The sequence below is a fragment of the Podarcis raffonei genome, chromosome 11 (genome assembly GCF_027172205.1).
Source record: "Podarcis raffonei isolate rPodRaf1 chromosome 11, rPodRaf1.pri, whole genome shotgun sequence".
NCBI classification, from domain to species: domain Eukaryota; kingdom Metazoa; phylum Chordata; class Lepidosauria; order Squamata; family Lacertidae; genus Podarcis; species Podarcis raffonei.
This window is the reverse complement of record NC_070612.1, coordinates 57,405,150-57,427,666: the sequence shown is the minus strand read 5'-3', so window position 1 is coordinate 57,427,666 and position 22,517 is coordinate 57,405,150. Positions and strand designations below refer to the sequence as shown.

The following is a 22,517-nucleotide window of genomic DNA, read 5'->3' as shown; positions in this document are numbered from 1 at the left end:
GATTTTTAAAATGATCTGATTTAAATATTTAAGTCTAATTTTGAATATATACTTTTTAAAAAATAGTAAGCCACAAAATGAGCATAAAAAACACTCTGGTGTCTTTATTTCTTTGTGAAAGACTGCACTTCTCGTATTATGCTCTCTTGAAAGCGGATGTTCCTTATTTAAGATAAAACAGCAAGACATTCTATTACACTAAGTCAATGTCTATTCATTAACTGCTTGCTTCCCAAAGTGGTTGGGGCAAATCTAATGTTTGATCTGAATATTATGCATGGCATAACTCATCCACCAAATCTAAGCATAACAACAAAGCAATCGTGTCAGAAGTTCCATAAATATAGCAGACTTCTAGCGCTGTCTTTTTGTAGTTTGTTTTGATTTTCTTTGCCTACCTTCATGCGGCCACCACCAAGAGTAATCACGATCTTAATTATCACAGAAAATGTTGTGATCATCATGAAAATAAACAGAATATGTTATGATAAGAAGTATATGAGTTCTCAATGCAGGAAAGTAGTTTTCAGAAAGTTTTTGAAAGTGCATCAAGTGAAAAAAATGGTGGGGTTTTTTATGGGAGACATTACTCTGGAAGTTGTAACATGCATTTTTAAAATAGTGTGTTTGGTTCAACTAACTAAGCGTATTTTCTGTTTAGTTGAGTTACCCAACTGGGAAATGCCATTGATCTAATTTTACTATATTAAAAAAGCATGATGGGGAGAAATGTTCTATTTACTACACTGCACGCACACAATGTGATATATTTTGATTCAGCTAGCTGCAATAATATTTTCCATGAATGAATTTGCTCTGTGAGTTTTCAGACATTAGGTAATTCAACCTTTTCCTGTTATTTTTAAAGGTGTGATTTATGTACAAATTTCGGTTTTACTGTAATTTCCCCCTCTAAGAATTGCAGCCAGTTTTCACCTCACGAAATTTCCTTAGCTCCCACGTCCTGTCTTGCTTTAATAGTAGAGCTGGAAACCATTCTCACCTTTTATCTTGAGGTTTGCAGTAGGTATGTATAATAACTTTTACATATTTAATGTCAAATCACCAAGGGCTAAAATATTGCAAAAATAAAAAATGGTGAAATGTCCTGATCAACATGATGATCAACACAATAATAGTAGGCTAATTATTTTCGGACTTTCAAAAAGATTTTTTAAAATGCGACTAGAGCACAATTGTAACTCTAGTCGCAATAATTGTAACAATAATTGTAATTATTGCACCCTATCTAAACAGCTTCCTTTAAGTTACCTTTCTATTGCATAAGTATTTTTCAAGAACTAGGTGTGCTGTGTTTTGTACCTGGGAACATATTATGTCCCCCTCACTCACCCCACAATATAATGTTTTCAATGCTATTGTTTATAACTGCTCCATTGAATATCATGAAATAACCTATCAGCATTGGTTAAACTGTTTAGTATTGATAAGCAACACAAAACCTTGTACCACAAAGACCATGTTATGTAGTTATACATCACTTGTTGTTTTTGTATCATCATAAGCATTATTCATTATTAATAATGAATTAATTGGTGTATTTGTCAGTTGCTGGTGGTTGTTTCCTCCTTTTTAAAAAATGGGTGTTTTCAAAATGTTAAGAAGAGAAGAACTGATTATCTTTCTTGATACTTTCAAATTATAGTTATCTGACTTTCTTGTTGTGGTTTGCTTTTCATTACTGTTTTTGTTGTATGACTTGTATGTCGGCCTAAAAGGACTTAAATAAAAATATTTCTTTTATATGGTAACTATTCCTCTCACTACTTGTATATATAAGGGTCTGGTGACTTCTGTTTCAGTGTATCGGAAGAAGTGTGCATGCACACGAAAGCTCATACCAATAACAAACTTAGTTGGTCTCTAAGGTGCTACTGGAAGGAATTTGTTTATTTTGTTTTTATTTTGTTTCAACTACAGCAGACCAACACGTCTACCCTACCTGTAACTGTTCCATGTGCTGCTTTGTAACTTTTAATTTCAAGAAATGAACGTGCTCGTATTGTTATCCACACTTAGATTGAAGCTTCCAAACATTCAAAGGTAAAATAACATCTGACTCTTGCTCAGTGTAATTTTAGTGAGATTATTTCCAGCTATAGTGCACATGCACATAGGGTGGTAGAAACTGTGATGACTTCCTTGTACTTCCTTGTACTTCTGTACTTCTACCTCTTGTGAAGAATACCCAACCTATGGGAAGAACAGGGGACATAGAGACTGTTGCAGGAGATGAAATCAGGAAAGACTATATGTTTATAGGAAACAAGGCCGGTGACACTTTGAAGACTGGCATTAATCTCTTGCTTTTCCTCCTTTATTTTTATCACTGATTATGAAAAGGGCAGACAATGAAATATTCTTTTACAGATTCCTGTCTGAATGTGCTGGTTCTGGGCTGCTCATTTCCTGCAGTTTCTTAAAAGAACCAATTAATTTTGTTTTCCCTTAGCACTTTGCCCTCTTATTCTCTGGAAGGTATGAGGCCTATTTTTAAATCGTTTGTTGAGCTTTGCAAAGAAGTCAGCAAAGGCAGTAGCCCACATCAATCTTACTAGCCCCGTCCCAGACTTATCTTCACTGGTCGCCATGCAGTTATATAATCCTAGGGTGTGGTTCCAGGGCACACAATTAAACCACCTTGCCAAATCTAAACAGGTGTGGATCTGGTCAGTGCCTGAGTAAAAGACCCCCTGGGAGCCCCACGCATGCAACAAAAAGAAGGCAGGATATAAATGTACTAAGTAAATGGGAAACAGGGACAGTATGGCATATGGATGCTCTGTCTTGAATTCAAGTCTAAGCAGACTGAGCTAAATAGGTATCTATTGCAAGAATACACATGCAGGCTTTCAGAACTTTCCAGCTAAAGATAAAAATGGTTTAAAATGCATTTAAACTTGCCAGAACACAATGAGCCTTGTGTTTTTTTTTTACTGGTAATTTGGCATAAAGAAAGATTTAAATCCAATTCCATCTAAAATTGAATTCTATGGATAATAGCATAATAATATAAATCCTTTACGTAACAGTAGATAAAGTACAGAATTGTTCAGTATAACCTGGTTTTGTAACAAATATGACTGTTGAGGCTGAAATAATGAGCAGCTACATGTTCATTTTTCTGTACGCCATTCAGGAATAGCTAAACTAATTTCAACTTCCTGAGTGGAAACAAAATCATGTCTAAATCTGATTAGGAGAAGCCTGCAGTAAAACGTATTTTGCACATGTTCTAGACCTCTTCACTTAAAATTATTTTTTCTAAGACGCTCATTTTAAGTATATGTATAAACTATACATACGGGACCTGTACATTACTTCTGTGTAGAACAGATAGATCAAAGGCAGCAGTTCTGCCTGAATCTCTGGTTGTTGCCTGGCTGAAGAGACCACCTATAGGGAGAAAGGGTGTAATTCAATTTCCATGCCCATTCATGCCCATTGGCCAACAAGCACAGCAATTGTGACTGCAGCTCCCTTTCATGTGCATCACTTTCACTAGGAACAAAGAGAATTGACTCATTTCACATAGTGAGAGTTGTTTTCTCTCTCCGCACTGCTCTTCCCAGTTTACTATTCAGTTAGAAAATAAACTTGTGTAGTAGATGAAGAGTAAAAATTGGGATATTCACGCCTAATCTTTTCACCCTGTCTTTTGAATTTTGATTTGTGTTTGCAAAACTTGCTGTATTAAGTGTGATTAGTACCATATGCCGTTTCATTTAAGCTGGAAAGTTACGCTGATATAAAGGATTCTGAGTTAGTGGAATTGAAGTATGGATTCTGATAACCTCCAGCCCAGTGAACTTGTACTGAGTTAAGAATAATAGAAATCTTCACTCCTTTATTTTATTGATTAAAGATTCTTCCTGATATTTCTGGTTAAGATCTCCTAACAGTTGTCTATTTAACTATCAGAGGTTTGTGTCATTGACATGCATTTACTATTAAAGGCAGCCAGCATATTTTTATATCTGATGTACAGAATGCATTTAAATTTCATTTATTAACACCATTAAATAGAAACTACAGCCAGAACCCAGAAGGCTGAGCAGTAAAGCGCACGCAAAGCATGGTTACCTTGCTCTTCAGAAAAGGAAAAAACCCAACTATAATATTTGTATTTTTATATTTTTAGCTATCTATAAAAATAGAAAATGAGGCTATTTTTAAAATATTAATTCTTGGTTATTTCCCACCCCAGAACACAGCATATAACAAACCCAGCTATGATTATGCTTTCTTGTCTTTTCAGCTAGAATGTGTTAAAACAAGCACCCCCTATATTATGCAGCTTTTAAATAAATAAATAAATTTGTGTTAATTTTTAAGTGTAAGAAAAGAAGATGCATTTTAGTGTAAACTATTTAAAGGAAAACAACATCTAATTACAAAAAAATTAAATTTGGATGAAAATTAGCTTTCTGGGCAGACATATAATAAATGTCTTGATTAAGGGATTTACTCAGATAAGTGCATCAAATAAGCATCTGAATCCTTTTTTTTAACGCCCCCCCCCCCATTTTTCTGTTTCAGCGTATAGGGGCAACAAAATTAAGGACATTATAAAGGGATGTGTGAACACTGATACCTCACGTCATCCAAATCCACTTAAAAGTTGGAGATGGAGACAGTCAGTGTTCCTGCATATATATCACAAAATCATACCATACCAAAATAATTTCATCTTTTTTTACTTCTAGGAAATTTCCTAGGCCTCTAGGAAATAAGGGAACATGTCCCATACTTTTGCATACCAGTAATCCAGAAAAATCAAGAATTTTGGAATTGGGAATTGTGCTGCAATAAGTGTGTCCCAACTAATTCCTGACTATACTGTACATGCTCTGTAAATTATTTAAGGAGTTTCAGTTGTGGAGAGGGTGTCACCTGACATTATATAATACTGTAGTTCCAGCTTCATGGAATACTGCATCACCAAACTGTTTGGGCATTCCCACACTGCAGCTTTTTAATCACTATTGAAAGCGTGTTCCCTAAAGCTAGTCCAGTTAGTAATCCAGTATCTGAATTTGGTGCTAGCAGAAATTAGCTGGAGTTTCTCAAAGGTAATCTCATGTACAGAACTCCTTAACAGTTCATTTGCAAGACGATGAGGCCATATAGACCAGTATAGCCAGGCTACCTTTGTCTAGCAGAGGGTCATAGCTGGCATACCAGCCTTAGCTGGTGAAAAGCTGTGCATACCACAGACCCTTTAGTTTTTAAAAATAATTTGTTTTTCCATGTATGCATCCTCTAACAATACTTTTCTAACAACTTTCCATATTTCCGCCCCTCATCCCCTGGACTTCCCTCATATTCCCATTTTGTTTTATTTCCATATTACTCACCATGTGTGTTGTTTCCCAAAATTTTCCCAACACCTATAGTCTTACTTTTTGTTATATACAATTGTGTTTGTTTATTCAAACCCTGCCAATGAGTCCAATCCTTTATGTTGCCTCTTCATATATGTTGTATATGATTCCCATTCTCTTTTAAAGTCTTTGTTATCCTTTTCATGTAATTTATCTGTTAATTTTGCCAGTTTTGCATATTCCATAAATTTCCCTTGCCATTGTTCTTTCGTTGGTATTTCTTCTGCCTTAAAAAGCTTGTGCTAATATAATTCTTGCCACTGTTGTTGCATACATAAATAATTTCCAATTTTCTTTTTTTAAAAGCTTGATCTAAAATTCCTAGGAGGAATGCTTCTGGTTTCTTAACAAAAGTCTTTTTAAACATTTTTTTCAATTTATTATATATCATTTCCCAATAATTTCTAACCCTTTTGCATTCCCACATACCACAGACCCTTTGAGCCTCCACTAACAGTGAGCCTCACAAAGCTACAAACCTCATCCTTTGGGGGTGCACACCCCAATCTAGAAAAGGGTGAATAACACATCCTTGGGCAGACAAACCACCTCCTAAGAGGACCATTGATTTATCTGGATTGAGTTTCAGTTTATTAGCTCTCATCCCGTTCATTACCGTATTTTTCGTCCCATAGGACGCACTGGCCCATAGGATGCATCTAGTTTTTTCCCTTTATTTCCCCCCAAAACCAGGTCGGGGAATCCAAACCAGGTCGGGGAACAGCGGGATGGCGGCGCTGCGCCTCCCCGCTGTCCCCCAAGCTTGTGGGGCTGCCCGATGTCTGCCCGAAGCACGGGGCGCTCTGCTTCAGCGCTCCCCGCGCTCCGTGCAGCAGGCTGCTATCCGCAGCCTAGGGAGCCCTGCAGGAACTCCCGCAGGGCTCCCCGGCTTGCTGATAGCTTCCTGAAGCCTGGAGAGCGAGAGGGGTCGGTGCGCACAGACCCCTCTCGCTCTCCAGGCTTCAGCAAAAGCCTGCATTCGCTCCATAGGACGCACACAGATTTCCCCTTCATTTTTGGAGGGGGGAAAGTGCGTCCTATAGGGCGAAAAATACGGTACGTCTTCCAGACTCTGCTTCCAATACGCTCCATAACATATTTTAGGGGTGCATGAAGGGCTGCAGGGGGAAGGAGAAGAATGTGAAGTCCTATTGTGGAAGCAAAAGTCTGTTCCATTCCTGCATGGACCCAATTGGATTTCCCCCTTGGACTATAGGGTGCTATTTAAAAGGGGGGTGGAAATAGAGTTGTCAGGTGTCTCGCCTTTAAAAACATTTCTTTTCAGCCTGTGACTAAAGTGAAAGACATATCTGTAAAAGAAGAGATAAAAAGCAAGTTTGTGCATAAAGAACAAGTAAATTAGATTGCCATATTTACTTTACATTGTGAAACTCACCTGCATGTTCTTAGAACGCAGCATAATCTTGAGCCCCTCCATATTTCTCTGGAGATATTCACCTGTGGATTAAATGGATAAGAAATTGATCCCCCTTTCTTAACTCCAGGTTGGGAAAGTATACAAAAGTTTAATTAGGCTTCATATTATTTAACTTTATTATTATTATTTGTTATGAACTTTAGAATAGAACAGAAATATTACAAGTGAAAGATCTTTTTATCCATATGGGTTGTGTTAATGATGGAAGCATAACGGATTTAGTTTGAACGTCAGTGCTTTCTTGACTAATTCCACCCTTCTCCAAATAAAATACGCTCATGCTGTATTCAAATAACATTGGTTTAATGTGAGCACAGACTTGTTGGTTTCTAATTACCTTTGTAGAGCATAACTTTAAATTACAATGTATCTGTATACTTTGCTTATTTTTCTCATCCTTATAAGAACCACAAACAACTTTTTATAGTGATATTCTGTGTTTTGTGTGTTACAGTTCTGAAATTCAAGACATGTATAGGCAAACATCAAATTTGTGTCTTGCAAAAATATTCTTGTGTAATTTAACATATATATATTTTAAAGTCTACTATGGGTTCGCTGCTATTGGTTTCCAATGCAAAAGCTAAGAGATCTGCTCCTTTCAAAATTACCTATGACTGGACATTTTTGAATGGAAAGGAAGTGGAGAAAATATCTCTATATATTTTTTCCCTGAGTCCATTAGAATACCAGAATGTATAGAAACCAACCTCGTATGTTTGTAGCTTAGATTCTTAAAGTTAATTTCTCTACTTTATGTTATTACTGAACTTCGTCTAAATGAAACACCCTTAAGTAGGAGGGGGAACTTAATTGCTGATCAGCACTATGTAATTTCAAAGGTGGGGCAAGAATGGGACAGGTATTGGAATACTGGGGAGAATACACACATATACACACCTAGTATTGGCACCTGACATAAACAAAAGGCCTCTAGTTATCATCTAACTGATTGAGTGAAAAGCCATTAGTATGTAATGCATTTTTTTAAAGCTTGTGTTTTCAGAATACTCACTCTTTCTCTCCCTATATATAACATGTATGTATTTTTAATGGTAATTCTTTGACTTCTATGCCTCCAGTCAATTCACTTGGTAGAAGAAAGATAGCTGTTTCCTCTCGTTAATTTATTTCAAATACTCTAGCATTATTTTAGTTCATAGAACAAAGCAAAATAGAAACAAACTAATGCTCATTTGTTAAAAATATAAATTCTAGACAATGCTTTTTTCTGGGGGGGGGGGGGAGGAAACTCAAATGTACCAAAAAAGTAGCAGTTTCAACAAACATGTCCGTAACCTCTAACCAATGTATTTCACTTCTAAAGCTAATTTTAACAAAGTGCTTTTAAATTACTTTATATGCAACATTCTTAGGAGTGTTTTTCATGAACTGAGTTTGCTCTGGCTTTTAAGTCCCTACATACCTAATACAATCTCTTCCAAACTCAGATTGGTTTGATTTTCTTGGACAGAACTAAGACAAGTTTGCAGTCTTCTTATTTCTGTGGGTGCAATCCCCAGAAATGTTTTTACTATGAAAGCTCTGTTATAATAAATGGAACTTGTGTTCTGCCCAGCATCTTTTAGCATTAATATAGGAGATGTGGGAGATGTTCCCATTTTCTTCTGCTTACAGGCAATGTTTTAAATTTTTATGTTACTTAAATTGTGCATCTATAAAGAGTATGATAAAAGTCAAAAGAAAAACCTACTGATGGAAACTTTAATTCACTAAAGTCAGATAGTTTTTAGTACCAACTTTAAGAACATCAATAGTTGAATAGGGAACACTTTTTACATAGTGCTGATTTGCAGATTTCTTTGATTTTGTATGAAAAACAATGTTAGCGACTTCTTAGAATGTTATAGAAATGATTCTGTAAGTAACTGTAACACCTTGAGAATAAAATTCTATAGCATCCAATAATTAACATCTGCCAGTTATAAAAAAATCTACTTAAATCATGAAATAGGCTACCAAATGATTCTGTAAAGGAGATTGTATTTTAGGCAATTTTATCTGAATTGACATTGCCAGAGTTTCCATGAATCGTACATGTAGTCTGGCAGCATTTGGACTGTTGAGTTCATATTTGCAGCAGTAAAATTAAAGCAAAAATTGATTAGCCTAATCTAAAGTAGACAGTTCAAGCACTGAAAGCAGGTGTAAATCAAATGTGCACTTGGATGTAGGGGACATACATCTGTATTGCTTTCAATGGGGTGTACATTCAGATGCACATCCGGGTTCAAACTGAACATCCACGTTTTGTCTAAACTGCTTATTTAAAATATCTCCTAGTTGCTCTGGGAAAGCCATGAGTCTTGGAGCCACTTACAAAATAATATTAATAAAATTATTCATGTTGATCATGTTATAAGGTGCTAAAATGAAAAATAAGTTAGCATTTTGTATCATAATAGTCAGTGGATTTTTTTTCTTCTCCATGCTGAATGCATTCAGTTTCTACCAAATATTATTTCTCAAAGTTTTCAAAGATAAGATTTAAAATAGCTCTCGAAGCATTTCCCTTAATTTAGCCATTATTGCACAAACTACGCAGATTTTAAGAATATTTGTTTGGGTGTGTAAATTTCTTACCATATTCCTGTCGTAAATTAATCCTATATTTAACTTTGTGGGCAGTGTATGTTTGTGTTGTGTTACAATGAACTGTTGTATGAATGAGTGATACAGTGAAGAAGAATAGGCAGAAGGTGGATAACGGGACAGGGCATAAAGAAAAGAGAAAACATAAAACATAGCTTATTACATTCTTACAAGTTGATGGAATCTCTGCTTAATTGTTGTGGTTGGCGTTCTGTTTAATTTGATTTTAGAAGGTGGTCTCTAATACTTGAATGTTTTATTGTGTTTCGTATAAAAATTTGTGAGCTAATCGGGGATGGAAAATATCTGGAATGGACTCTAAAAATACACAGAATGGGAGTGGAAGGCAGACTTCTGGACATTTTTTGCATATTAGATCATTCTTGAGAATATAAAATAATTGGGGACTAAAGTTCATGATTTTTTAAGTGAATTGCCACAGTGTTCAGGTTTTGAGGTTTTTTAAAGAAATTATTTTTGTTGTGTCGAAAACCAAGTTGTCCTTTTTGGTCAAAGGGGTGGCAGTAATGTGACCTGAGTGCCATAACATATCTATATTTAAAACTATATGAAAACTGAGGCTTAGGCAGACGTTTCTGATGCTAAGCACCATTGGGGGAATTGCTCTTGAAGGCAAATACCAAAGCATGGATTTTCCTTAGGACTGTAGAGTGGGTTGCTTTCCACACATTCTGTGATTTTGATCATTATCACCGCCCTTCAGCTGATGTTATATGCAAGTTAAAACCAAAGATGCACTTCACGTCATTACATATTTGGCTCTGAAATAATGGGAAGTGAAACATGGGCAAGATGGTTGTACAGTGGTACCTCGGGTTAAGTACTTAATTCGTTCCAGAGGTCTGTTCTTAACCTGAAACTGTTTTTAACCAGAAGCACCACTTTAGCTAATGGGGCCTCCTGCTGCTGCCGTGCCGCCGGAGCACGATTTTTGTTCTCATCCTGAAGCAAAGTTCTTAGCCTGAAGCACTATTTCTGGGTTAGCAGAGTCTGTAACCTGAAGCGTATGTAACCCGAGGTACCACTGTAATATCAAAACTTTCTTACTAAATAGCACAGCAAAACAGTCATAGGATATTGTGCTTTGAAATGATGGAAGCTAGTCTCCAGTGTTGCAGACCCAGGAAAGAAGGTGTTAAAAGAGAATTCATTTTTAAAAAGTCTTTTTGCTCCCTTTACAGCAACCTGAGCTTTTTATAGCAAACCTGTAGTACCATGGGATGGTACTGAAAGAAATTATTTTGTCTCTATAGGTATCTTCTGACTAAATTAACAGCACTTCAAATGAAAGTGAAGTAACTTGTCTCTGTATTGTAATTAAACATGAGACAAACACAGTGGCTATCCATGCCTTTGTTGATTTCCCACCTTCCCCCCCAAAATAAGGATAAGTATGGCCCAATGGCAATATAGTTTTCATACAAAAACAATATTTAACTTCTACTTCAAGTATCTGAAAAGTGTAAAGAAACTGGGCTCTTTTTTGTAACAGCAGATCTGATGTTAATATAAAACCTCCTTTGCACTGTAGTTTAAAAAACAGCAAAACCACATCACTGTTCAGCCAAATTCTTGTCTAGAAAAATTCACCCTGGATTAAATGTTTACGGATGAATTATTAAACCTCAAAAACATGAGTTTGTAACAGAAATTTCTTCCAAATCCTTGAGGTAGCTATGGCAACACAATTTGTCCCCTCTTATTAAATGGTAATATTATTATACAAATTCACTTAAATGTCATCAGCTCAACTAAAAAGGACTACCAATAAATTCTGTTTCTTATAACAGGATTCATTAAATCTCTTTCACATCATTTTTTAAAAAATATATTTTTAAAATAAAGGTTATGCCTACATAGACAGCTTGTGATATACAGGGCAATCAACATAAAATCTATGTGTATAGGACATGCATTAAAGGCTGGGATAGAGTCTATTATCTCTAAAATGGAATTATTATGCTCAAGGGTAACGTTCTGATGAAATGTTTCTTCTTGAATGTTAGGGCTGGAGGAAAATGCCATATAACCTGACCAAACCTGCTTAGAAGCCACCTGGTTTCCATTTTGCTAGCTCAACACTTCGTTAGATCTTATAAGTTTAATCATTTATGACATTTCAGTGCACTTAGATTGCATTGCAGATTTCAGATTTCTCCTTAAGTAGATCTTTCCATTATGTGAATTATCGGAAATATATTTTACATACTCTTGAGAATTTTGCCTGTTGAAGTCCATCAGGTCAGCTACTAGGTATAAAGCAGCCTCTTCTAACACATATTGCAAAGAGGCCTAGTTGACTTCATTCTGCTATCCTTAATGAGAGTTTCCTGATCAGTAGTAACTTCTACTGACGCATCTTTGACACATCATGATATACTTTCCCCCATGTGCATCGACTATAGAAAGTCATGTCATGGATGTCAGGGAACTGCCATCGGAACTAGAGGAGGAGGCGAGGCTCCACAGCGATGCTGGAGAGGGGCCAAGCAGGGAGAGAGGCAGGTCTCCGGCTGGGGAAGAAAATCAGCGCAACACCAGGGATAGAGGGGGGCCGATAGGGGAAGCAGAGAGGAGCCTCCAGGACTCTTCGCAGGAGACCAGCGAGGAGAGCACAGGTCCTCCGCTGCCCACACCCACCCTGCGCAGAAGACTTCCGCGCAGGGAACGTAGGCGGCGACTTGGCGTCAAAGAACTTCTTTGCTGGAAGAGGTTCAAGAAATGCCCACTGACGGATTCTGCTAGCGACTGAACAGTCACGGAGTGGATGGCTGTCCAGACAGAAACGGTTTAACCAGGCAACCTAGCCCAGAGCGGCGGCAACTTATGCAAAAGTAACCCCTAAAGCCATTACAATAGAGTTACAAGCTTGGTGGATCAGGGGAATTCTATGGACATAGTGTATCTTGATTTCCCCCCATAATATTTCAGAAAAGCTGGTAAAATGTGGACTGGACGAGATAACTATTAGGTGAATTTGTAGCTGGTTGACTGACCAAACCCAAAGAGTGCTTGCTAACTGTTCTCTGTCATCGTGGAAAAAGTGCCAAGTGGGGTGCTGCAGGATTCTGTCCTGGGTTCATTGTTGTTCAGTATCATCCAAGTTGTTTACAAAGAGGGTACTGAGGGGATGCTCATCCAATTTGCAGATGACACCAAACTGGGAGGTGTAGTCCTTAAAAGATTGGAGAGCCAGTGTGGTGTAGTGGTTAAGAGCGGTAGTCTTGTAATCTGGGGAACCGGGTTCGCGTCTCCGCTCCTCCACATGCAGCTGCTGGGTGACCTTGGGCTAGTCACACTTCTCTGAAGTCTCTGAGCCCCACTTACCTCACAGAGTGTTTGTTGTGGGAGAGGAAGGAAAAGGAGAATGTTAGCCGCTTTGAGACTCCTGAAGGGGAGTGAAAGGCGGGATATCAAATCCAAACTCTTCTTCTTCTTCTAAATGAAGAACCAGCTGCACAAATAAATGAAGGGGGACACCTGGCAAACCAGTAGTACATGTGGAAAGCTATTTAGGGGTCTTAGTAGACCACAAGCTTTCCATGAGTCAACAGTGTGATTAATGCTATTCTAGGCCACATCAACAGAAGTAATAGTGTCCTGATCAAGGGAAGTCGTAGTTGCTCTCTTTTCTGCCCAGGTCAGACCACACCTGGAGTACTATGTCCAGTTCTGGACACCACAATTTAAGAAGGATATTGACACACAGTCTGCCCAGCATATAGGTGACATGTCACAATAGCTTCCTGTCACAAACCTCTTTCTAGTGCATTTCAGATCCCTTTTTAAAGTTCTTATCAGACCATTTACGGGGCTCATTTTAAGACTGAAAAACAATGTTGCTAGTAGAAGTTGACAGAAAAATATCAGTAATTCTGAGGTGTGAGATAAATTGTCCATTTATATTCAAAAGATACATTTTTTTCTAAATGAAACCCCCCCCCCAATCTTTTCTGTCATTTCATACTGTATATTAAATATAACATGACACATTACAAACCAGAACCAGATTTGATTCAGGGAGACCTGGTTTCAAATCTTCCCTCAGCTGTAAATCAAATGATATTTTCACACTGAGACCCAAGGTAGTTCAACCTTCAAGTCCAGGTTTGTAATGCAGGTGTAAAACACTCACTGACTAGAAAGCTTGTTCATAGTGAAAATGCATCTCTTCCCTAGGGGCACAGTGAGAGAGAGGCAATTTAAACTTCTTGTGTAAAAGAAAACAAACAAAGCCAACCTGGGTGACTGCACAAGTGATCTCTCATATTAACCTACTTCACAAGGTTGCTGTGAAGACAAGATAAGGATGTAAACATTGACTTGAACTCCTCGCATGAAGGATGAGATATAAATGTGATAAATAAATTGGTAGACCAGAGTTATTTGCCTCAAACCATTTCAGTTCTTTTAGCTTCATTGGAAGTCAAATCCACAGCTCCAGACTTCTTTCTGCAAATGCGTTCTAATTCAAATCCATATAAGTTTTTCCAGTACAGTATTTGAATCTTTTAACTACAGTGTATCAATACGCTTGTTAGCAGCTGGTTTTTTGGATACTTTTATTAAATTCATATGTTGGCTAAAATGAGCATATGTTTGTCCCTGAAGGAGAACTGCTTGCATTCATTTGAAAGAAAGGAACATAGATTAAAACAACAGCATTCACAAATATCATTTGAGGTATACCGTGACAATGTCTTTCTAAATGTGTTTGCTGTTAAAAAAGAAACGGCGCTTTGAGTTCTCCGTAATATTTCATTTTCCTTTATTTTTGTCCTTGTGAGGAGAAGCAATTGTTTTAAGAATGTTTTAGTTTAATTGCAGCCAGCAGAAAACAGCCCTGAAGGCAAATTGACAAAGAGTTTATGACTAAAGTGTCTTAACGGTCTCCCTTTTATTCTTTTTGGTTTTGACTGAAAGTACAGGCTGTGAAAGATACCCTGAGCCTATAAACCCTGTTTTTTGGACCACTAGCACTGCTTTCTTATCTGTATTTAATGAGGAAGCTCTAACTAAAGGGAGCTATTCACTATCAAAGCTGTGGGTTAGCTGCCCCCACCCTCTCATTCTTTTTAAAAGAGAAGGGTAGGAAGGCATTTAGTTTGGGAAATCTTGTAAAAGAAATTTACTGAGAAAGCATTCTACACAAACGCCCCTTCAAGCAGGGGGAAAAAGTGCTTGACTCTGTTGTGTCTGAAGCTAGAAGGCTTCTCTTTGTAATATTCAAAGGTCAAATTCTCTAATTCTGTTTTGGGACTTGTTTGTGTTGAGTTTTAGCCAGCATTCTCCAGTACACAGTAGTGAATTTTTTTTTATTTTTTTGAGCCTCCTCTTCTCTCCCCACACCCAACTGCTGTTTTCAGTCAGTATAAACAGTTCCTTTCCACAATAACATGTTCAAATATAGCAGAGAACCAATTTCTTGGAGAATTGACTCCTCGTGCATTTCTTAACCATTTTTGGAAAGAATTGATCTATCTGTAGATGCAGGAGAGGGAGGCAGTAGCTGTAAATTGAAGTGACATCATATGTATTACTACCATTGATCCGCTTTTAGAATACAGCCAGGATAAAAGGAAATGGCATCAGGGAGGAAGTATGCTCATTTAGGCACTGATCCCAGTGTGATAATGGAGTAATAATAGAAATCACGCCACTGTCAATTGGTTGCTGCATTAGTCCAGGGCACATTTCCCTTTGAGGAGGCTTTCAATGACTTCATTCAAGTGCAGGCTGTAGCAAATGGGATATTCAACATACCAGCTGTATTCCTTTGGTGATTTGTGTCCTGGCTTAGGGGCGCACTGCAAGTAATGCTGCTAGATGCTCAAGTGCATTTATCTGTGTCACATTTTTATGGCTGTTGAAGGTCAGTAGTCAAATGTTTCAATGACATTTTTTTCTAGCATAAATTGTGGACCTGGCATTTATTACATTATGCTAATACAAGGGTTGACAAATAGTCTCTTTTAGGGTGGGTGGTCTTCTGGGACGAGAGGCCAATGACCTTGTAGAAAGCAGTGAGAAAGCTTGGGAAGAGGCAAGGTTGGTTTTCACTGTGTTTTTTTACAAGTTATTGGGAAGAAGGAGCCAGGGAAACTGCCAGATAATGCTTTGCAAAAAAGATTCCTGTGCTTGCTTTGTGGAAACTTTCTCAAAACAATTGGCAGCTCAGCACTTTATGGCAAAATAAAGGACAATGATTTTGACAGTTTAAAATTTAGCTTGTTGTCGGAGATGAAAAATTACAAAGGTACATGTCTTGTTTCTTACCCAGTAGTTGCATAAACTCAGACTCAGTATTTGGAGAACCCAAATCTATGCACGAACTGTTTAGTAAGAGCATACAGAGCTGTTTTATATGGAATCAGACAAATCTGTCAATCTAGCAATAGTCTGGTGATGTGTTTCTTATCTTTCGTTTGACTGCATCTTTTTATATTTGTTGCTCTTTGCAAACTTTATTTTGCATTATTGCATTATTCTGAGTCATCTTTGAAATGTAAAGGCTAAGTAATGCAAACTTCAAAAAGCAGGGAGGATTCATGATGCTGTAGAGAAGTAGAGCACAATTCAGCATGTTTTGTTTGTAACATAGTAACAATGATTTAAAACCTTAATAGTTGCAGTTATAGGATTATTTGACTTTAAAAACCAGTCTAGTAAGGGTTCCATTTCAGGGGAAATGGCATTCTAGCTGGCATATGGTGCTGTTCTTTGGAATGTTACAAGATACTTCAGTGTGCTCAATCACAGCGTAATAATTTATGTCCTCTCCCTAGTACGCTTACTTGAAAGAACATTTGGTACAAACAATCATGGGAAAATAACTTTATTTTTATGGGATAAAGATGGGTTAGGCTTAGAAGTGTCTGCTTCACATTGTGTTTCAGCAAAACGCATTTCATACCAGCAGAGGTCGCTGTATTTTTATCATCCACACGTCAGTTCTTTTTAACTTGCTTTGGTTGTTAAATTTTATGGACTACTTCCTAGCCAAAGCTCTCAGAAATGACCACTGCATATCTTCACTCCTGTTCAGTTGCTCTAGGCTTTTACCAACACTTTGCAGATGTAAAGGTCTCAAGGGCACATGTACCTCCTCATTAGCTTTTGTATCAGAAGCAGCTTAGTCACAGCATGTATGCCTAATGGATTGGGTCTGGACTTCGCCTCATGCAGGCAGAAAGGCTCCTTCCATCCATGGAAAGCTTTTGATCCAGCAGAGAGATCCTGCTGGCAGATTAGGAACCCCCTGGAACAGCGTAGCACAGGCATCCCCAACCTTTGGCCCTTCAGATGTTTTGGACTACAATTCCCATCATCCCTGACCACTGGTCCTGTTAGCTTGGGATTGTGGGAGTTGTAGGCCAAAACATCTGGAGGGGCGCAGGTTGGGGATGCCTGGTGTAATAGGTGGTGTTGGAGACTTACAGGGGAGGAGTAAATTTGCCCCCTGCCTCCCACCCTGCTGATGGGATGGTAGGAGAGTCCCCACTGCTCAGTGAATGCTCCAACCTCTGTAAACAATATATTGATCCAACCCGTTGTACATGGATGATTTTCACTGAAATCATGAAGTAAGCTCACTTGTACAGTAACACTTTTAGAGTTGTGGTGTTGAGTCTTTATCTTCTACAGCAGGCAGAGCCTGATGATAGGTAAGACATATTCCCACTTTTTTCCCTGGTAGATCTGAAAACATTCCACCACTTTTCAACAGCTGTAATTGGATCTCACCTTAATTTGAAATGTAACTATCCCACTTTGAGTGCTGACAGCAAACAACTTGTGTTGCCTTCTGTGGAAGTACTCTGACGTAGGTTATTTGAAAATTGTGGCATTCTGCCCAAAAGGCACTTTCGGTGGTATTGTTGACTTTTGGAAAATATAAGCAAACAGCTGAGAATAGTGTGTGTTGATGACAAGAAAGTGATAGGAATACAGGAGATATGTATCACATGCTTACAGTTGTTTCAAACTTCAGACATCTTTCATGGAAACATTTGGTCACATAAACAAATTATGTGTCAGTGGAGAAAGTTGATGAATGAAAATCTTGTCACATCAGGTAAACTGATAGTTTTAAGACAGTTTTTCTTAAAGTGATTATTTGGTTGTTTTTGCTTAAATCAATCTATAAATCTATAATGTGAATATAACACTATAGTGATTACAATGTGCACTTCCTTTGTTTTCTGCGTTGTATTCTGCACTAACTACAGTGGTACCTCGGGGTAAAGTACTTAATCTGTTCCGGAGGTCCGTTCTTAACCTGAAACTGTTCTTAACCTGAAGCACCACTTTAGCTAATGCCGCCGCCGTGCTGGAACACGATTTCTGTTCTCATCCTGAAGCAAAGTTCTTAACCCAAGGTACTATTTCTGGGTTAGCGGAGTCTGTAACCTGAAGCGTATGTAACCTGAGGCGTATGTAACCCGAGGTACCACTGTATTCACATGTAGCAATACTGGTGTGAGAGGGTATCTTGAGAATGTCACAAATGTACCTTATGTGAAAAAGGACCAAGTTTGTCCTCAAGTTCTAGAAGTTTATTGAACCGATTAAAATCTATTGGAAAAGGGTCTCTCGTATGCAAAGGAATCAGAGGAGAGAAACACATTTTTCAGTGTGATTTTTGGTGCAATTCTATACGTGTCTACTCAGACAAGTTCCACTGGTTCAATGAAGCTTAAGCCTGGGTCCATGGGTATAACATTGCAGGCTTTGTTGTGTCTATACAAGTTCAGCCCAGAGGCCTATAGTCAAGCATTTGCATTAGTACTCTGTCTTTCTTTATTAATGTTATTAGTACTTATACACCCATTAATTTTATTTTAGTTACAGATCTGTCAGCATTAACTCTTAACATGAAATTAAGAACGGGGGGGGGGGTGTCACTTCTTGGGGGAATGCATGAAAAATAGCCAACTCTTTGATCTTCTCTGTTTCTAGATTTTCACAGTTGTTCAAAGCCAAAAGCCTACGCCACGAAATACAGAGCTATATATGAGGCTCAGTGAGGTAAAGCAAGGACATGTGGTTACCTTGCTTCTACATTTCTCTGCTTTTCTTGGCCAAAGTTAGATCTTTAATGAACTTTCTTTTAAACAATAGCTCCTTGTATGTGTAGCATGTAAGGTCTTTGCCAAAGATACATTTCAAAAGAAACCGCAACTACCCTTCAATTTCTAAACCTTTGGTGCCGTTTCCTTTTAGAAGTGACATTTATTAGATGGTGTTATGCAGCATTTGAAATTCAATTTACATTCAGAAGTAATTCCCTTGCCAAGACATTAATTTCCAAGAAGTCTCCCCAGCTTTTTAGTTTTAGTTTAGGTTCCCTATGTCTTCAAAACAGTTAATCTTTAAGACCTATCTGCTAAACTTGGGAGAGCCAACATGGAACCCTCCAGATATAGTGGACAGCAACTCTCATTGGCTCAGTCTTGCATAACCAATGGTCCTCATTGGAGTCATAGTCCACAACATCTGCAGGATACAATGTTGGTTGGGCAACCCCTGCTAGGTGGCACTGTGGGTTAAACCACAGAGCCTAGGACTTGCCAATCAGAAGGTTGGCAATTCGAATCCCCGCGACGGGGTGAGCTCCCGTTGCTCGGTCCCTGCTCCTGCCAACCTAGCAGTTTGAAAGCACGTCAAAGTGCAAGTAGATAAATAGGTACCACTCCGGTGGGAAGGTAAACGGCGTTTCCATGCACTGCTTTGGTTCGCCGGAAGCGGCTTAGTCATGCTGGCCACATGACCCGGAAGCTGTACGCCGGCTCCCTCAGCCAATAAAGCGAGATGAGCGCTGCAACCCCAGTGTCGGCCATGACTGGACCTAATGGTCAGGGGTCCCTTTACCTTTACTAAAGTTGAAGTAAACTTAAGGGGGGGCATAAAAGTCTATGTTTAAAATATTGCTGCCTTTAACAACTATTTATTTTATGTTTTTTACTGGTGCATTTCTGATTTCCAAGAAACAAGTAGTTTGCTTCACGATCCCAAGCAGAAGCAAGTTCCATTGAGTTTAGTGTAATTTGCTTTGTAGTATGTGTGCTTAGGGTTGCAGCTTTAAACATGCACATGTATGTATCTGTGCTCACATATATTTAAGAAATATATTTTAAGTACAGTATTTTAATGCATCATCACACAAACACTGAGAAGCAGGGGTCAGTTTTGGATGACCATGCCAAGCCAGTCAGTTTCATGCACTACCACAGTGGTTTGGTTTTGTTTGGTTTTGTTTTGGCACTATTACAGCTAGTAAAATGCTTGGGGACACGTGCATGTGACAAGCTCAGCTGAGGCTGGAGAAGCTGGAAGTCAGCTCGGACTAGGTTTCTCAGTCAGCTGCCATGTACTGAAGTAGTTGTGTAAATTGGCCCTTTGAGACGCCATTCAGAGACTCAAAAAACAAATAATTCTATAAGCCTGTACTTATTTATGGCATGTCATCTCTTCAATTTAAGGAGACTAACAAAGAATGATTGCAGGTTACAAAGTGATGAGAAATTTACATTTACCTGAGGACATGTAGAGGCTAGTCAATGAGCACAAAATCATCTGTCCCTTCATGGCTTACTCATACACAAGAGACCCTTAATGAAATGAAAATGGCTCAGGACCACAGGAGGTCCAGAGGGTGGCAACCTGGGAACGGGCCTTCTCTGCAGTGGCTCCCCATTTGTGGACTGCTGTCCCCAGGGAGACTTTCCTGGCACCTTCATTACATAGCTTTAGGCACTAGGAGAAAACATTTCTCTATAACCAGGCCTTTGGCTGGCTGGCTGAAGATTCTAGGGTCTCTAAATGTGTTTGTGGGAGGAGGGTTATTGGGTGTGGGGTTTTTTGGGTTTTATTATGTAAATTGTGTTCTCATTTTTATGTTGTGAACTGCTCTGTGATATTCAGATGAAGGGCAGTATACATATTTAAACAACCACCACCACCACCAGACTGGTGAGGAGGGACCAAAGCAAATGGAAAGAGAAAACAATGATTTCTCCCAAGATAGGGAGTTCATTCCATAGTATTTTCTATTGCAAATGAGCTTAATCTTCAGGGTTTGGGACATTTGAGTAACCAAAAATGTCTAGGATAATCAGCTATTACCTTGTTACTTTTTTGTTTTAAGGGTGATCTCACAAGTGATACCAGTGAAGAAAATCATAATATGGTTAGGGCTGCAAGCGATACAGGGTTATTCTAATCTGGAAAGTGGGCCTTATGCTTAAATTTGTTGTTTTATCATCTGGTTTGACAGTTAGGATTTTAAAGTGCATTTTCTGTACAGTATTGATTTTAAGTGGGAATTTGTGGGTTAATGTAATCAATCTATCCATACGGAGTCAGTGTTCTTTATTTGTTAGAATTTGATCCCCGTACCAAAATATAGCAAGTATGGGTACACTAGGCAAAGTCGTCACACAAAAAGATCTGGAAGCATTTCAACAGTTGGTGTTCAGATGTGATAAAGTGGGATTACTGAGTAATACCATGCTTCTCTTTTGCATGCACAAGCTTATTTCTACACATGGCATTTTTTATTTTCTTTTTTATGCTGTAGACTTGTAGAGAGTAAATAAGAAAACCTTTACAGGACATTCAGGACCCAGAATTTCCAAATCAAATGATATCTTCTGGTAGTTGACATATATTAGTACTTTAGTTTTCAATGAATTATTTATTTTTCCATCCGATAAAAACAGAGTAAATGGAACACTTAAGCTCCATCAGACGTTTTCCTTCAGATTACCTGAACTTAAATTCTTAGCTCTTTTTGTCTGTAAACACAAGATGGCTGCAGTCCTTGGCACACTTACCTGTGAGTAAAGCTCATTGAACACAGTGGGACTTGTTTCTGAGTAAATAGGCATATAGTTGCACCATAAAAGATGCAAGTATACACATATTTTATCAATCGTACAACTGAAAGGGAACTTGGGCAACTTTGCACTGGAAATGTACCATCACAATATGTACTTGTATGCCACCAAGCTTGTTTTTGTTTCTCAGTCATACAAACGAAGGGGACGCGGGTGGCGCTGTGGGTAAAACCTCAATGCCTAGGACTTGCCAATCGTATGGTCGGTGGTTCGAATCCCCGCGGCGGGGTGAGCTCCTGTCGTTCGGTCCCAGCTCCTGCCCACCTAGCAGTTCAAAAGCACTCTTAAGTGCAAGTAGATAAATAGGGACCGCTTTCTAGCGGGAAGGTAAACGGCATTTCCGTGTGCTGCGCTGGTGCTGGCTCGCCAGCTGCAGCTTCGTCACGCTGGCCACGTGACCCAGAAGTGTCTTCGGACAGCGCTGGCTCACGGCCTCTAGAGCGAGATGAGTACGCAACCCTAGAGTCGGACACGACTGGCCCGTACGGGCAGGGGTACCTTTACCTTTACATACAAACGAATGTTTCATATCATAAAACTGACAGACCTCTGTCTAGTTCAGCAGTCTTCTGTGTTTCTGAGCTTTCGGGAGCTGATGCAGTTTAACTTGCACTCTTGTTTTTCTGCCTTTATCAAAACAGAGTCACAAGCATATGTATTCCATAAAGCTCGGAGCCCAATAAACTTTAAAAATATTTCATTAAGCTAAATATGGTTTTCATCTAATCTAAATATTGATTGAGAAACCACTGTAGATAAGTTTTGATTAGGCTTTTGGAAAGAGTCTTTTGGAATATAGAGAATGTAAGGCTTTTCAGAAATGAACTACAATAAACTGTTCCTGAATTTCAAGCACATGATATAATTACACAGGTTATCTCAGACTATTCACTGTCTAGTCTCTTTTAGTCAAATTATACACTAAGCAATTTTTATTTTATTTTTTTGAAAAAAACCTCACAAGCTATTTATTTTCTTCTAGCTTTCCCCAGACCAGCTGGTCTTACTTCTGGAGTGCCTCTTGGAAAAGAAGACATTATGTTCAAAAATGCTGGAGTGCTTACAGAAAACTTACCACCTCCGTAAGCAGGATGCAGAGGTAATCCAGTTACAGACATAGTGAGCTCATAAACTTGGCAAATA

At 38.5% G+C, this 22,517-nt stretch overlaps 1 protein-coding gene across 7 annotated transcripts in view; it reads left to right on the top strand.

Moving 5' to 3' along the window:
• AOPEP (aminopeptidase O (putative)) overlaps positions 1-22,517 on the top strand; it is a 181,308-nt gene that overhangs the window by 126,505 nt on the left and 32,286 nt on the right. For 6 of the 7 annotated variants that reach the window (XM_053408718.1, XM_053408723.1, XM_053408717.1 and 3 more), the window contains one exon: positions 22,357-22,473. The exons of the other annotated variant lie outside the window; for it this stretch is intronic. In XM_053408718.1, the coding sequence (XP_053264693.1) occupies positions 22,357-22,473 (117 nt within the window). The remainder of the gene's footprint in view (positions 1-22,356; positions 22,474-22,517) is intronic. 7 annotated transcript variants of the gene reach the window in all.